The sequence below is a fragment of the Strigops habroptila genome, chromosome Z, assembly GCF_004027225.2.
Source record: "Strigops habroptila isolate Jane chromosome Z, bStrHab1.2.pri, whole genome shotgun sequence".
Taxonomy (NCBI): Eukaryota; Metazoa; Chordata; class Aves; order Psittaciformes; family Psittacidae; genus Strigops; species Strigops habroptila.
This window is the reverse complement of record NC_044302.2, coordinates 65,193,206-65,208,732: the sequence shown is the minus strand read 5'-3', so window position 1 is coordinate 65,208,732 and position 15,527 is coordinate 65,193,206. Positions and strand designations below refer to the sequence as shown.

The following is a 15,527-nucleotide window of genomic DNA, read 5'->3' as shown; positions in this document are numbered from 1 at the left end:
AGGCTTGGGAGCAGGGAGGAAATCTACTTGTCTGAATGCAGTTTGTCCTTCCATATACTATTCTTTGCCACTTTGCAGATGTAGTTACCTCATCACACTTGCTGGTGAGAACCTGTTTCTTACAAATTAACATTGCAAATAATGTGAGTTGCAAGAAGGAAATCCAAGTTTAAAAAATCAGTCCCCTTTTCTGTTAGTTTACAAATGATGGCAACAGAAAGGTGTCTCACTTATGCTGCAAGAGAGGAGTGCTATTACAAGTACATAGGGAAACAGTGCAACTGAGTTAAAGCTCACCAGGTTTGTTCTGCTTTCAGAAAAATGTTATTAGCAGGAGCAGAACATATGAAATTTTGCACAGTACAAATAACATTGGAATTTATAGAAAAAATAGAAATCTTAAGTTTAAAACACTAGAACTGTAAATGTCCTATCAGTTTGCTTTAGCTTGTTCTCCTAGGATTCCTTCCTCCAAGGAAAGTCATGTCCTTTTCCATGTAATTTCCCCTGACTCATCGTGGCCAAGTCACCATTTTTGGAACAACTCAGCTGTCTGTGTCCAAAAGTGGCATTCTCCATCACTTTAAATTTGTAATCAATAACTATTAGAAGCAGTTTGTGTTTGTTTGCCTTGTTTGTTTTTGGGGGGTTTTTTGTTGTGGCTTTTTTTTTTTAATTGGCTGAGCACAGTTATGAGGAAAATACTGTGAATGTTCCATGGATCTTGGTTAACTTAAACAAACAAACTTACTGTTCCATGTAAGTGCATAAACAGAGGGAGCCACACTTGGGATATGTAAGATTCATACACTGAAGATAAAACGGTAACCCTTTAAAAATAGGTACTTTTAAAGCTCAACATCTCTTGAGTACTTAATAAAGTGTGGCAAATGAGATTGATATTCTGGTCTATCTAAATCAATGAGTTTTGTTTGTGTGGAAGTGTCCAGGAGGTCTTAAATTCATCTTTTTTTAGGGGTTTAATACAAGCTCTTTGGACCACTTATGCTATCACAGTAAATATTAAGCAGAATGTATGTAGTAAGTAGTGTAAGTTTAGGCTGGCAAAGTTTTCACACAGATGAACAGTAATGATAAAAAAGCTCTTTTAAAGTGTGGCTTATGAAGGTGTGTAAAGTGGTTGTTATTTTAAGACAACAAATCAAAATGCACTTCTCTTCTGGGGCTGCAATGTTTGACTCCTGCTAACAAAACTTCCCTTTATTTAAGCTGGAGAGGAAGTGACAGTCTACCGGCTAGAAGAAAGTTCACCTATGAACCTTGATAAAAGCATGTCTTCCTGGTCCCAGCGTGGTATGGCTGCAATGATCCAAGTCTTGTCAAGGGAGGAGATGGATGGGGGTCTGCGGAGGGCCATGAAGGTCATCTGTACTTGGTCTGAGAATGATATATTAAAGTTGGGACAAGTATTTATTGTGAAGTCTTTTCTGCCAGAGGTGGTTCAGACTTGGCAAAAGATCTTTCATGATGGCACAGTGTTACATCTCTGCCTGAGGGTGAGTTCAGACTTGAAGGCACACTGACTGGTCTAGTCTGATGTGCCTTAAATGTTATACTCTTACATGAGAATGTCTTCAGCATCGTTGACATGTGCTTTGATGTTATCTTTTGGAAAGGAGAAAGCTTTTGAGGAAGATACATCTCCCACTTGTAAACAGTATACAATTGTGTCTGTGTGTGTGCCTGTGTGTGTTTTGACAAATTCATGGCATCTTTCTCCATGAAAATGAAAATTATGTTTAAAACATTATTTTCTTCAGGAGATCCAACAACAAAGGGCTGCCCAGAAGTTAATCTATACCTTCAATCAAGTGAAGCCTCATGCTATTCCTTATACTCCAAGGTAAAGTCACTGTCTTTAAGTATTAGGTGTCAAAGGTTTTTCTTTTTAGCTGAGTTCTGGTCTAGTGTAGCCTTCTTTTCCAGTGGGTTGAAATATAACTTTGAACTTTGTCTTTATAGCTACATATGATGGCAAAATAAGCTTCTTCATAATGCTGTTACTTAGACTTAAGTAAGAAGTGCCTTTTTTACAATGAACATAAACAGTTTGGTATAGCTCATTTACAGTAGGATGGAGGCAATCAGATTTTGTTCTTTGTACAGAAACTATATTTTCTGATAAAAGTGTTTTGTTTTGAGAGTTATCAAACTGAAAAAGCCTTTGAGCTGCCCACCATTTGGAATCTCCTGCTGTTCAAATGCTTCAATTAGGGAAGATGTGTCCTTCTTTATGGTATATTTGCTTTATATCATGGCATCTGCTGACTGTGAGGATATTCATTATCCTGCCAGGTCCTGATAGACAGCATTTATATCTACAGGTTCCTGGAAGTTTTCCTCATCTACTGCCATTCAGCGAACCAGTGGCTGACCATTGAGAAGTACATGACCGGCGAGTTTCGGAAATACAATAATAATAATGGAGATGAGATTACCCCCAGCAGCTTGCTGGAAGAGCTGATGCTGGCCTTCTCTCACTGGACCTACGTGTACACCCGTGGGGAGCTCCTTGTCCTGGATTTGCAAGGTGACTTGTAGCAGAGATCACTATTTGACACCCAATGTAAAGCAATTATCTCAAGAATGCAATACTGAGGAATGGTCCAAATTCTGTTCTCATACTGGCAAAGCTGAAGAACCCCCTGGATATCTGTTGTGTGGCATTGATAAATGGGTATCCACAGACACTCTAGATTAATGTAGGTGTAAAGGGAAAATAATTTGACTTCAAATACATCTAGGTTGAATGGGCAAAAGAGCAAGTAGATAAAGTGCGCAGGAACATTTCAGCCAGCTGCAAAAAAACCACTCCACAGTTAAGATATTTTTTTAAGATATATAAATAATCCAGAGATTCAAGTGTACCCACATGTATATGCACGATATGTGTATATCTGTCAGAAGAGTGTGAAGCGCTATCTGTATTTTTTTATTGTTCATATTAATAAATCTGTAAGCAGTTTACATAAGCTACGAGCCTGAATGCTATTCACAAAGTCTTGTGACTCCTTCAAAGAGCATGTGATCACTTTACTGTAAATGTGTAAGTGGGAACATGGCATATTTTAAAGAGATAAAACAGTTGACAATGTTCAGAAGATGAACATCACCCATCAAACAGTATAAACACTATTGTTTGTCATTTCTGTCAAGAGAAATGTGTATGGATAGACAAAGACTTAGCTTCTGGATGCCATAAAATGTAAATATGTTGTGAATTATAAAAAAGACATGCTTATTATGCAAAATAAACCTATAATTCCATCCTTGCCTTCATTTGGTTTTATCTGCATACGAAAAAAAATACAGGAAGACTGTGTCTTCACCATAGCATACTAGAATTTGTCTGAAGTTTGCTTAAGTTTATTATACAACTCTTGACAGTTCCAGACCAACTATGTTGGCTCAGACATGAAGAATTTAAACATCTATGTAAATCTCGTCAAGACTGGAGCTTCAATTTCCATCTCAAACAAACTGAAATCTGCTCTAGTTTTCGCCTTGTGTTTATCTTGTAGTTCTCTCATCTGGAGTTTAGGAAAAGTGCAAGGGCTGCTCCTGTTGGAGTTCTAATAGGATTAGTCTATGTCACAATTTACTATATAATGCCCGTGCCATCTCCACATACATATACACCATATTTTGTCTAATTTACGTCAACTGAAATGACCTTCATTGAAAAGTGTTGCAATCTGGGGGTATTTCAGTCACAATATGCTATTTCCATAATCAGAATGTGAATTTAGCATCAGTGGCCTATTGAAATAAAAATAATTGCATGTTGTATGATCTATGTATGATCATAGACTTTTTTTAGTTAGTGTAAAAGCAGAATAATTTGCTTGGACATAAGAAAAGAGCTTTTTGGTAAAATGATAATATGTCATCAGTTTGGGGAAAACTGTAACAAAGGTAACAGCATTCAGGTATCATAATGAAATAATTTAATAAGTTGCCATGGCCACCCAGAAGAAAAAAGAGATAACAGATCCAAGCATTTGCAAATAATAGAGTTGTGGCTTGTGTTTGTTACCTTGAAAAGAATGTGTATCCGAGAGTAGATATTTTGATATCCATAAGATCCACATCTGATTAATACCTTTACTCCAATTTAAATAGCAGACTTAGAGTTGGTCACATTTTGCTTAGTTGAGTTTCAGCATAATATTTAGTGCATTTGCATAAGCCCTCCATCTACATAAATATAAACCTCAAAGCAGCTGAAATCGTAATTACCTTCCTTTGTAACACACACTTGATTTTGTTGTAGGTGTTGGGGAAAACCTTACGGATCCATCTGTAATTAAACCTGAAGACAAAAAGTAGGTTTATTTCTGATGAAATTATCATTTGCTTCACATGTTCTGCTAACAGTCTGTATAGTTAGGGTGTTTTTTATGATTTGTGTGACAGGCATAGTTATTTTTCACACAGTGTTTGGGTTAAATGAAGGTATTGATGACAGTGGAGAGACAACATACTCTGCTGTGCTTTGAAGGACTGCAGGTGTTCCAGCTCCCAACATGTGGTGAGTGGTGTATGAAAGGTGGGAAGAGCCTGTGTTGCTGTGCTGGGAGCACAGGAGTTTTCCAGAGCTATGCATGGAGAGCAGCAATGAGAGACACAAGATCCTGTAAGTCTCTTCACAAATTTGTACTGAAGGACGTCATCAGTAACTTAAATGTTAAACTGGACTGGTTTCCCCTGCCTGGTGGGCCGCTGGTCCATGGAGTATATGGGGCCACAGTGGTTTAAGAGGATGAGGAAAGGGCTTCTGGATCTCTGATCTTTCTGATAGGTTCTAGTGGTGCATTTAAGCATGCTACAACAATCTCAGAGCCATGATATGGAGATGTGTGTGAATCACGTGTGAAAACTTACAAAAACTAGACAGACTACAGAAGTAGCAGTCTGCCTCCATGCATCAAATTTCAGAATCAGAACCATGACCATTCTCCCATCCTGTGACTAGTATTTGCTGTAGTGAGAGGAGAAGTAGTGGTGTTGATAGTTGCTGTCCTGCAGGGTCCTCTTTCTGGGGATTCTTCCTAAACCCATACATATCTCCAGCTGTGCCCTGGCATCTCTGTCCCTCCACTGTCTTGTGTTCAGCTTGGCTCCCTCTTGGTCAGCTCATGACATCTGACTGAAGAGGTTTCTAATGTTTGGAAGGAAGATGTAAGTATGAATAGTCTGATTTAAAACAAAGGTCAGTAAACTATAGAAATATCAGATTACTTGCCTAGAACTCATAGCAAGTTAATTTTGAAAGCTCTTAGTTCTGTGACCATTATTAATATTTAATTAATAAGATTAGTAATAAATGACCATATTAATGTTTTATGATTTTTAAATTATGAATGTAGGTGCATTGGCCATATAATATTTATTTTGGAAGCAACATCAAAAATACACTGAGCACCTAACAGTGAAAAAGTCTTTGCCCTAAGTAGGTCACAGGACAGAAGGATAGCTTAGGACAGAGAGGCAGAGAGGTCGATCATGTAGTTGTTCACCAGTTTTCGGCAAACATTTTTAAGTATTGCTACAGATATATGGAAATCTGGTTTGCTACCGTTCAAGTGGATTTTTTTAAATCAGTGGTAGCATAAACTGTAATAGCTATTACTGAAGACAGTGGCCAGTCATTGACCACAGTACTTTACCTCGCAACTCATCTTACCCTCTTTAAAATAGAAATGGTATTTATCTATATTCTCTTGAAGTGCATGTTTATCAGTGTTCTTCTGGATTATTTTTGTTATTAAATGATTTCATCATACTTACTAAAATTTGATCACACGGATCTTATTTTCAGAACTTTTTATTGTTTTGTTTTTATCATTTGCAAAACAGGTAAGTCCTAGTTCAAGAGAAGTGTTGATTAATTAATCAAGACCAGTTTTGCTGTATGTTCAGGGAAATCTTCAGAACAGCAGATTGTGAAACTATATTGTTTTGAGTCAGTGATCTAAAGGAGTAAGACAGTGAAATAATGGATGGTTTCTGTAAGCAGATATGCAACTCTAAGAAACACTTGCTAAAACAGTCATAACAACAATGGTGTAAAAGCACTGCCTTTGCTCTGACCTTCTTTTACTCACAAGAGAAATATTTCTGGCAGTAGCAAGATCTGTTTGAATTTTTCATTTGTAGGTAAGATATTTAATCAAAACATGTGTGCTGCCTGAAAAGTTGCTTTGAGCTCACGTTCTCTTAGAGCCTGATAGAAAATAGATGGCATCCGACTGATGGGACTGATTCAAACTTTAGCACTACTTACAGTTAAATTATTTATGTTTTGCTTCTTTAATTCAATTGATTTAGTGGCTCATGTCTTTATCTTGTAATGAGTCTTTTCTTACATACATCCTGCATGCCTTGAAATGGACTTTGTAATGACAAAATATGAACTCTAGCTCTGTGGCAGTGCATTGTGGCTTGGTTTTATATATAGCACCAAGACAAAAATAACAGATTTCTTTGGAAAGTATGTCAGATATTGTGATATCTCATACAGATCCCAAGGTGATGTAAATTGGTGTAAGTTCATGGATATTTAACATCAGTTGAAGATCTGGCCATGTGCACTGCATAGGATGTATGTGTGATCAAACAAGGCAGGTATAATGTTAACGAAAGTATTTCCTTAAAAAACAGAAGTAATCGAGGCACACAGCAGCAAGATTATGACTTGCATAATATGACTGCAGTCCCTGCAGACTCCTGTACTGCTCAGCTGCTGGGAAGAATTGCCTCATAAGCAGTGTTCTGGATGCCCTTTTTAGTGTGTACTACTTGCCAAATCCACAACAAAGTCCATGTTGGTAAAGCTTTCATGGACACTATGTGCAGAGTGTCTGTATAGCAGCTTTGGAGATGAGGAAAATAGTGGGCTGAGTTTCAAATTGGATAGAACTGATGCATTAGGCCTGCTGAGAGAGGTGAGAAAAAGGATGCTGGTAGTCAAAAATCTCATTATAAACATGTGAAAAGGAGTCAGAGGTGCTAGGTCTCTTACTCTCCCTTTTGAAAGCACTCAAGCAGATAGTGATGGGCTGCAAGTTTTAGTAATGAGCGGAGACCATGTTCGCTGAAGCTACTTATTAGCATGTGTTTTGAAGAACAAATCTATTGAATTTTAGCAAGCTGTGCACTTCCAGCCAAACAATTTACGGTTGAATTGCTGCCAGTAGACAAAACATCTGAATGAACTGAACCTCTGCTGTAGAAATCTGCACAACTGAAACAAGTGGGCTGGAAGCTACCTCTACAAAAACACACTGAATAAATGACTTGGGCACCTCCCTGGAAAGATGCTATTTGCCATGATGCCCCCCACAGTCCTTTACCCTTCCATCTTATATGTTAAATATCTTATTGTCTGCTTTGAGTATTTGCAGCTCTGGACTATAAGGAGCACTCTGCCATCAGCACAGTCTATGTTAACTGCATGCTGGCCATCACTAATCTGGTGCAATCTGGTAGGCCTTTATGGAGCATAACTATTAGGTAAGGCTCTGCACAAAAGGAAGAACATGTTTTGGTTTTTTAAGCCCATTAGCTCACACTAATGCACCTGCGTGGGAAATAGGAAAGCTGGGCTCAGTATTTTTCTCTCCTTGGAGACAAAATCAGAACTTGAATAACCAGGGGAGTGACCTTGTTTATAACACATTTGTAGGATTAGAAAGGACCTGAAATGTTCAGCAGGTTCTTCTGCATCAGGTCATTCCTGCCGTTATAGGTCTTGTACAGACAAATCTTCCAGTTTTCCAAGGATGACCTTAAAAACTTCCCAGACCTATTATTACTGTCGGAAAGATTTTTCCTGATATCCGTCTTGAAACATTTCTTTCTGGTCCTGTCTACTGTCAACACAAAGGAAAAAAAAAAGTTACAACAAGGTCAAAGTTAGTCACCATCTTCCTCAATTTCTTTTTTTCTTTTTTTGTTTGTTTGTTTTGGTCTTTTTTTTTTTTTTTTTTTTTAGGCTACTTCCTAATCTTTTCATGTATGTCATGATTTCTAGACTGCTGGTCATTCTTGTTATTTTTACCAATTTACCTCCATATTTCTTGAAATAGTTTTCCAAATTTAAATGCGGTATTCCTCTTGAACCATTGCCAGTGCTGGATAGAGAGGGAAGATTACTTCATATATGTTGCAGACAGTATCCCTGTTCATCTCACAAAAGCATGAGAAAATTATCAGCCCGTCTTGTGCTATTTGCTGCACTTTACGTGGAATAAAAGATCAGAGGAAGTATCAGGGTGGTTTTGTAGCCTTGGAGTTAGTGAAGTCCTCTCAATTTCCTGTGCCTGCCCAAGCAAATAATTACGTTCTGTTCTTATTGGCATTTTACGAGATTATACAAATGACTATATAGCATCATGTCATTTAAAGTGTATATACGGCTCAAATAATATTTCACTTCTTGCTTTATTTGATGTACTAATTTGCAGTTAAGGCTGATTGGACAAGTCCTTCAGATGATCCAGGAGACAGTCTTTAGCATCTGCCAGAAATTAGAGAGATACTAAGCTTTCTATAGTAGTTTTGGCTAATCATTGGTTTTTTCCCCTGTGAAAGGGGACAGTGTCATATTTCAAAACTGCTTTCTTTAGAGAGAATATATTTTGTTAGTGTGGGTTAGATAGATTTGTGAGAGTTAAAATCTTTTTCTGTAGCTTCTCAGAGCTGTAATTGATTTCAGATTTTAAAATGTGTTGTTTCCACTCTGCATATCGTTAAAATAAAATACTAGCATTCATAAGTTTCTCTGGAAATATTTCCTGTGTTCTGTGTTCTGTGATGTCTAGAATGTCAATTAAATTCTTGAGAATAATGGTTGAGCAGTATTAAAATTAATGAACACTGATTTTTCAGGCTACATCAAGAATCTGTTATAATTATGTGGTACTTCTGATACATGTGTATATATAGCTTGCTTCTGTTTGTGATTGTGGCAGCTACATTCAGAATATGCAATATACTTCCAGAAATGGATCCCCTAGTAACGTTGCTGAATTGGCCAGAGTGCAGACACATGGAAATGAGCATAGGAAGAAGCCAACAAATTTTAAAGCTTTGCTTGTCAGCAGCATACTGTGGTTTTTTCTGTGGTGCATATTGATGTGACTAGGGCTTTGCTTGCTTTTGGCTTTCTGTTCTTAAATAAGGTAAAATAAGTCATTGCAAGCTCTGGTTTGTTCCCAGGTGCCTACCATCAAAACTGGAACCAAACCATTTGCTTGATGAGACTCTGCAGCAGAGTCAGATTCTAGCATATGTTGTCTAAATGTCACTGTGCCCAAATTTTCTTTGAGCATTTTCATAGGAATTGCTAGGTCTGTCCTGTCTCCCTTTAGAGCCTCTCAGAGATGCAGCAGGAGGAAAAAGTGGTGTGGGGTATATGTAGGCTAATACCTTACCAGAACTGGAAGTTTTCTTGTCTTGGAGCTAAGAAACTTGTGATGTGCTTGTACTAAGCCTTGATTGTCTATATACAAAGAGCTAACTTATCTCTGATTTAAAAAATAGAAAACATTATCATCTCCCTCCCATATAGTTGTTTTGAGTGCATTGATTATTTAATCACATTTCTTTTAGATCTGGAAAGATGGTATTTGGACCAGCAAACCTAGGAGAAGGTGCAATAAGAAACTTCATCACAAAGCATCGTTGTAACTCTTGCTGCAAGAGGCTGAAACTTCCTGGTATGCGAAGTAAAGATTTTTGATCTATGTATAACTTTTTAAGTGCAACGAAGTAAACGCCTAGGTATGCTATAAACATGAGAACCAAAATTCTATTGAGCTGAAAGCTTACAGCAGGCACACTCTCTCTGTGCAAAGGTGGGTATAAGCATATTGCTCTTTTGCCCAGCAGCTGTGTAAGCATTGGAGCCGATCAACCTGATGTTAGTATTCAGCATGAAAACTTTTACCCACTGAATTGTTTCCTTTGCTTTGCAAAATGGTAGCTCATTTTTCCAGAGTCATCGCTACAGTAACACCAGCAATAATTTTAGAATGAGAAAGAATAAGAATCTAAAAATTGGCAATGCATTAGCCAAGGGAAAACTCACTGGAGGTTTCCTGGTGCTAGGGTAGGATCCTATACAATGCAGCCCTTCCTTCTGCTTAGTTGGTTTGCCTATTTGTGTTAGATTTGATAGAATGTGCTTATGATTGATGTAGGGCAGATTTTAAAAGACACAAAGCCAAAATAGATTGCTATTCTGGATGAATTTCCACCCACCTATTTTTTCCTAGGGGGAAGTGCCTTCTCTTTAGTGCCTACATGGAGTAGTGATTGCTGTTTGATTCTGAAACAGAAATTGTAGTGTTACTGGGTTTTGTTATTTTTATCTGTGGCACCTAGAGGTAATAGAGGGAAAGATCAGCTGAATTAATACAGTCAGGGAAGGTTCTTTCATATCAGCTCACACCATTTTGGGCCCCCCAGGGCTCTCATCCCCCTGTCTCTGATTTGCACTGCTGCAGATTTTCTTCCTTCTAGAAACAACTAACAGATTGCTGTTGGTCATCAGATTGGACACTGCCTGGAGTGTACATGCTTTTCAAACATTTACTTTGCTGCATCATTGTATTTATTTTCTTGCCATAGATTTGAGAAGTGACTACACACTGGAAAGGGTCAGTCCAGCCTTGGAAACAGAAATGGAGACAAGCACCAGAGGAGCTGGTGATGCAGATGAGCCTTTGGAGTACGACACGCGGCTGTGAAGCAGTGGTAGTAAGCAAAGCCCATGTGCTTGCATGCTCCCCCTTACCACTGCCATGGGTCAGTCCAAACGAACAAAACACAGGTGTCTGAGTGCGGCATCTGCCAGTGGTTTTTTGTTTGTTTGTTTGTTTGGGGATTTTTAAGTGTGGATTATGGTTCCAACTGGTGCTTTCTTAGGAAAATGACTGCGACAAGCATATTTCCAAGGAGGAGTGACTTCATGTTTCTCTCTGTCCTCTTTAGTAAATAACTGAATGTATACACATGTGCAAATCATTAATTTTCAGAGGCAGACCCCACTTGGCCCCACGTTCACTTTTCTTGGGCATAGGAGGCTCTCTAGGAAACTGCAGAAATATTACTTTCTCTTTATTGTTGATTTTGATGCAGAGACAAACCAAGAATATATGAGTAATGAATTAGTGTTTTAAACAATAGTCACTGATATAGCAGGTAGACTGAAAAATTTTGTGGGAGCTTCAGCTTAAATTCTTTTCACATGCCAAGAACAAGTTGAACAATAAAGGATTAGGTTATTGGACCCACAAGCGTCATTGACCTTTCTCATTTTGAGTTCATGAAATTGATAAATCTATGCTCTTTAATACAAACATGGAGAATAACCTTGAATGTGATCCAACTTTTAACCAGGACCAGCCTTTCTTTATAATATTTTAGCTTCAGCATGTTTTAAAGTTGTAATTGGCAACAAAGATTATAGAAGTCACAAAGAATAATATGTTCTATTTGGTATTTAACTTCTTTTGTCAGTGTCTGGCTGTATGTAGGACTTTCGTTTAACAGTGGTGCAATTATATCTATGGTTTTGCAGCATCTGCGTCTGTTTCTGTTGATGTTATCTGATTTCAGTAGAAGTTCACAAAACACGGAAATCAACTATGTGCAATATGATTTTTGTGGAATAAAGATTGAAATGAAGTGCTCAGGAGAAATATCTCTAATACAACCAGTGTTGTATTACAGTTAACATCTATCATTAAGCAACTTTGCACTTTTATATTGAGTAGAAATACCTAATGTTGAAATGTAAGTCAACAGAAAACTTTATACTTGAATAAGAAACAAAATCATATTTCCACCACAGTTATAGTAAATTTTAATGCATAAGGGGGCTATTTATTATGATGTAGCATTCATTTTTTATAGTTAGAAAATGTCTATGTACACACAGGAATTGAAAGTTATATGTTCCCAGTTTTTATATTGATTATGGTATTGAAGAAGGCATTGAAATAATCACTCACACTATGTTCAGCTGAGATGCCAGTTCCTGAGAGCATCCTGGAAAGAGTTTTCTTGGTTTTAATCTTTTTAAAAATAGTTTTATAAGATTATTTTTGTGGAAAACCCCCAGCTTTCTCTCTGTTAGAATATACTATTCATTTTGCAAAAAATGTACTTCCTTTTGGCTTTTTTGGAAGCAATTCAATGTATCTGAAGGTTTAGGTTGTCTGTGAAATAGATTGTTTAATTGTATCTCTACAGAATGATGGTAGATTTTGATCCCTTTGCTGGTAAGGTAGTAGTTCTACTTGCACTGATTATCGTCTTAAAATTTGGCTTTATGGAGATACGTACTTACATGCACACATACATACTTTAAAGACAGAACTTTCTCTAAAGGATGTCTAACTGTTAGTATGCTTTCAAATTCAGTGAAGTTAAATGACACATAAATATATCTTTAAAGCCAAGGACAATTTAAGCTCTGTCCTGATAGTGTTGTTTTCCTCAATCATTTCCATAAATTCTGAACACATATATATAACACTAAAAATAAACTCCACAGAAGGCTGGGGCTGAGCACCTTTTGTTTCTTTTAAAGTTTTGAAGATATACGCAAGTCATACTTCTGGTGATCTTTTCTTGACAGCCCTCCTTGTTGCCTTTAAGAGTGAGTGGATTCTGTGTTACGAGCAATACTTGTGAGAATTCTTGCAGTATATAGCTCAGTGTAGATTCATCTTCCTCAGTCATGTTAATACCCATCAAGGTACCTACTACCTTTGCCTTGAATTGGGCATCCTTGCAAGATACTAATCTGTGTTAAAATATAGTTGATTGATAGAAACTTGTTTGATATTTAATTTCACTCAGTATGAAATATTAATGTGATGAAAGAAGAAAAGGAGGCATTTGGAATTGTTCCATTATGTACTTGTGTGCTGGCACTGATTTTTCCATTCATGAAGACACTAAGGTGAAAAATTCCAGTGATTCTGCTGGTAATTAATTTTGCCTCCCCTTTCTTCTTGCATTTTACTGGGGAGGTCTGATTCCCATTGTACTAAACTGTAGGTTTCAGTATTTGGTTAAAGACCTTCCCCCCTCCCAACTTTGTCATAGTTCAGTAATAAATTATCACTAAAATAATTTGAAAGGTTATTTTTATTTCTTTTGAGTCCTTGATGTCTTTCTTGCTACAAATTCTGTGCTTTCTTTAGATTGTCTTTTGATGCCTACATACTGACCTCAGGTTGAATGAAGCCCATGCCCACTGAAAACATGAAAAAAACCCAGCAGCCTTTAACAGACAAGCCCCATGCTAAAAGTATGGTGCATATGGAATGAAAGATGTGTGGGACAGGGTTCTTTCTCTCGCTGCTTGACAGCTAGTGTGGAAGAGGAAATCTTGCATGTCAAACTGCAGGGTTTTCTGATTATTAATTTCAATGTTTGTTTTTGCTTAAAAACACATACAGGAATTTATTTCATACTTCTGGTAGGTTCAGGAAAAGAAGTCCTGCCTACTTTGCTCAAATAAGTCAGGCAGTAAAGTTCTGGGAAAAAAAATTAAACCAAAGTATTTATAAACTCACATTTTAATATGAGCTTAAAAGGATCTTACTTAGGAATTCAGTTGAGATTACTGAAAGCAAAATGTGTTTGTGGCAGCTGCTGCATTGGAGATGTAGTTTAAACATATGAAAAATATTCAGAAATTGCAAATCTCATTCTCAGGAAGGCTTTTTTCATTTTATTCATAGTTCTGCTATATTCGGGGTTATTCATTTATTGTTAGTGCAGTAAAGACAGAAGGGATATTACATCTGTATTTTCTAGAAATGGATTTGTATTTGTTGTGGTTTTGTCAATCTATTTCATATTGTTTCAAAAGAATAAAAACACATCTTCAAAATGTTTCTGTTCTTGATGGGTGTAGAATGAATTAATATGTTTCCAAGCACTAACGGAAACAGGTGAAAGTAACATACAGAAAATAATGCAGTTATTTTTATTTTTAATTTCGAAGTAATAAACAGGTATTAATTTGCATGTGGTTTCCAGCTCTCCTTTTGTTTTAACGATGTAGTAGCATTAGTTTCTAATCTTGTAGTCAATATCCTTATAGCAAGAATATTTCTACACCTGTTCCATAAGTAAAAATCTCTTTTTACAGAAGCAGAGAGTAGATATTTTATGAGATGTTTTAATTATTTATTAGATCATAATTTAATCAATGTTCAATAAACTCCAGATTTTTTCTGAGTTTTATGCTCAATTCTTAGAAAACTTACTTACTGATCAAATTACTGTTGCAGATTTATGAAAAATAAATATCATCCCTTTAACATGACAGTCTTATTTTTTGTTCTAATTCTAGATCTGTGATGTAAAAAGCCTGTAAAGCCAGTAGTGTTAACAAGGAGCTGATATAAGTGGTGTTCCATTGACTTCATTATCAAATGTTTTATTTTGTGTCAGGTACCTTTTATATCTGTCCTCCATTCTTAGGATGTTGATACCAGTCACTTCTTGCTTGAAAAAGTGATCTCGGAAATAAAGAAAAGCCTGTCTTGAGTGACCCACGCCTTCACATCAACTGTGATCACACCAGAGTTGCCACCCCTTGACTTGTTGCTAGACCTTTTGCAAGATCTGTTGGTGCTTTTCAGCTTTTCTTTACTGTACTTTTTAGATCTTGAATTATTCTTGGAGACAGTTTGATCCCCAAACTTATGGCAACTGTTGCTGGGGAAGAAAAATTTCAAACTAAATCCAAACAAAAGCTATTTTCTTCTTTGATATAGAAGAGTGTATAAACAGCTGCAATGCTCTGTTCATTTGCCTGCTTGGCATCATCAGTTCTCTTTGCAGGGCAGAACAAATAAACAAGACAGAGCAAATACTAGTGTTTTAAATAACCTGTGTCCATTTAGATGTTGGTTTTCAGTTGTGCTGAAGTACTGAAGATAAAAGAAGAAGAATTGGAGAAAAGTCCTGCAGAAAAGCAGTGACTCTGTTGCCTAAGAAAGTCTGTCTGTGTTCTTTGTGTCAAGGATTTAGGTAGATGGCTAAAACCTTCTATTTCTCAGGTTGTCACTGAACAAATACGATTTAGGTGTAGACACTGTGCAGGCAGTCCAACATATCCATGGCTGGGAGAATGGAGGAGAAGATGAAAGAGGACAGGAGAAGGGAGAGGAAGAAGTGGAAGGGGGGTTGCGGCACAGAGAGCTATCTCGGACTTCTGAGCCTTTCTCCTGCTGTTTTACCTGGTTGAACTCTAATCTCATGGAGATATTGCTAACGTCATCTTGTTTCTGTGGTCTGTAGCATGAGACAGGCTCTCCCAAAGCAGATCATTTATGTGTATCCAGATGGCCTGGTCTCAACAGGAGTGTCTCACCTCATGATGAAAGAAGAGAAGCTTGACCCCTGCTATGAAATTTGAAGTATTATGTGACCTCTGAAAATATCTGAGCAGCAAACTGTCATGTACATGAACC

At 37.1% G+C, this 15,527-nt stretch overlaps 1 protein-coding gene across 4 annotated transcripts in view; it reads left to right on the top strand.

The window, feature by feature from the left end:
- TRPM6 (transient receptor potential cation channel subfamily M member 6) overlaps positions 1-14,073 on the top strand; it is a 94,209-nt gene extending 80,136 nt beyond the window's left edge. For 3 of the 4 annotated variants that reach the window (XM_030470160.1, XM_030470159.1, XM_030470158.1), the window contains 6 exons: positions 1,231-1,517; positions 1,782-1,864; positions 2,346-2,551; positions 4,295-4,346; positions 9,637-9,743; positions 10,657-14,073. In XM_030470160.1, the coding sequence (XP_030326020.1) occupies positions 1,231-1,517; positions 1,782-1,864; positions 2,346-2,551; positions 4,295-4,346; positions 9,637-9,743; positions 10,657-10,775 (854 nt within the window). In that variant the 3' untranslated portion in view covers positions 10,776-14,073. Of the gene's footprint in view, positions 1-1,230; positions 1,518-1,781; positions 1,865-2,345; positions 2,552-4,294; positions 4,347-4,458; positions 4,526-9,636; positions 9,744-10,656 lie in introns of those variants that run through there. The other variant, XM_030470161.1, reaches the window with a different exon arrangement.
- The last annotated feature ends 1,454 nt before the right edge of the window (positions 14,074-15,527 follow it).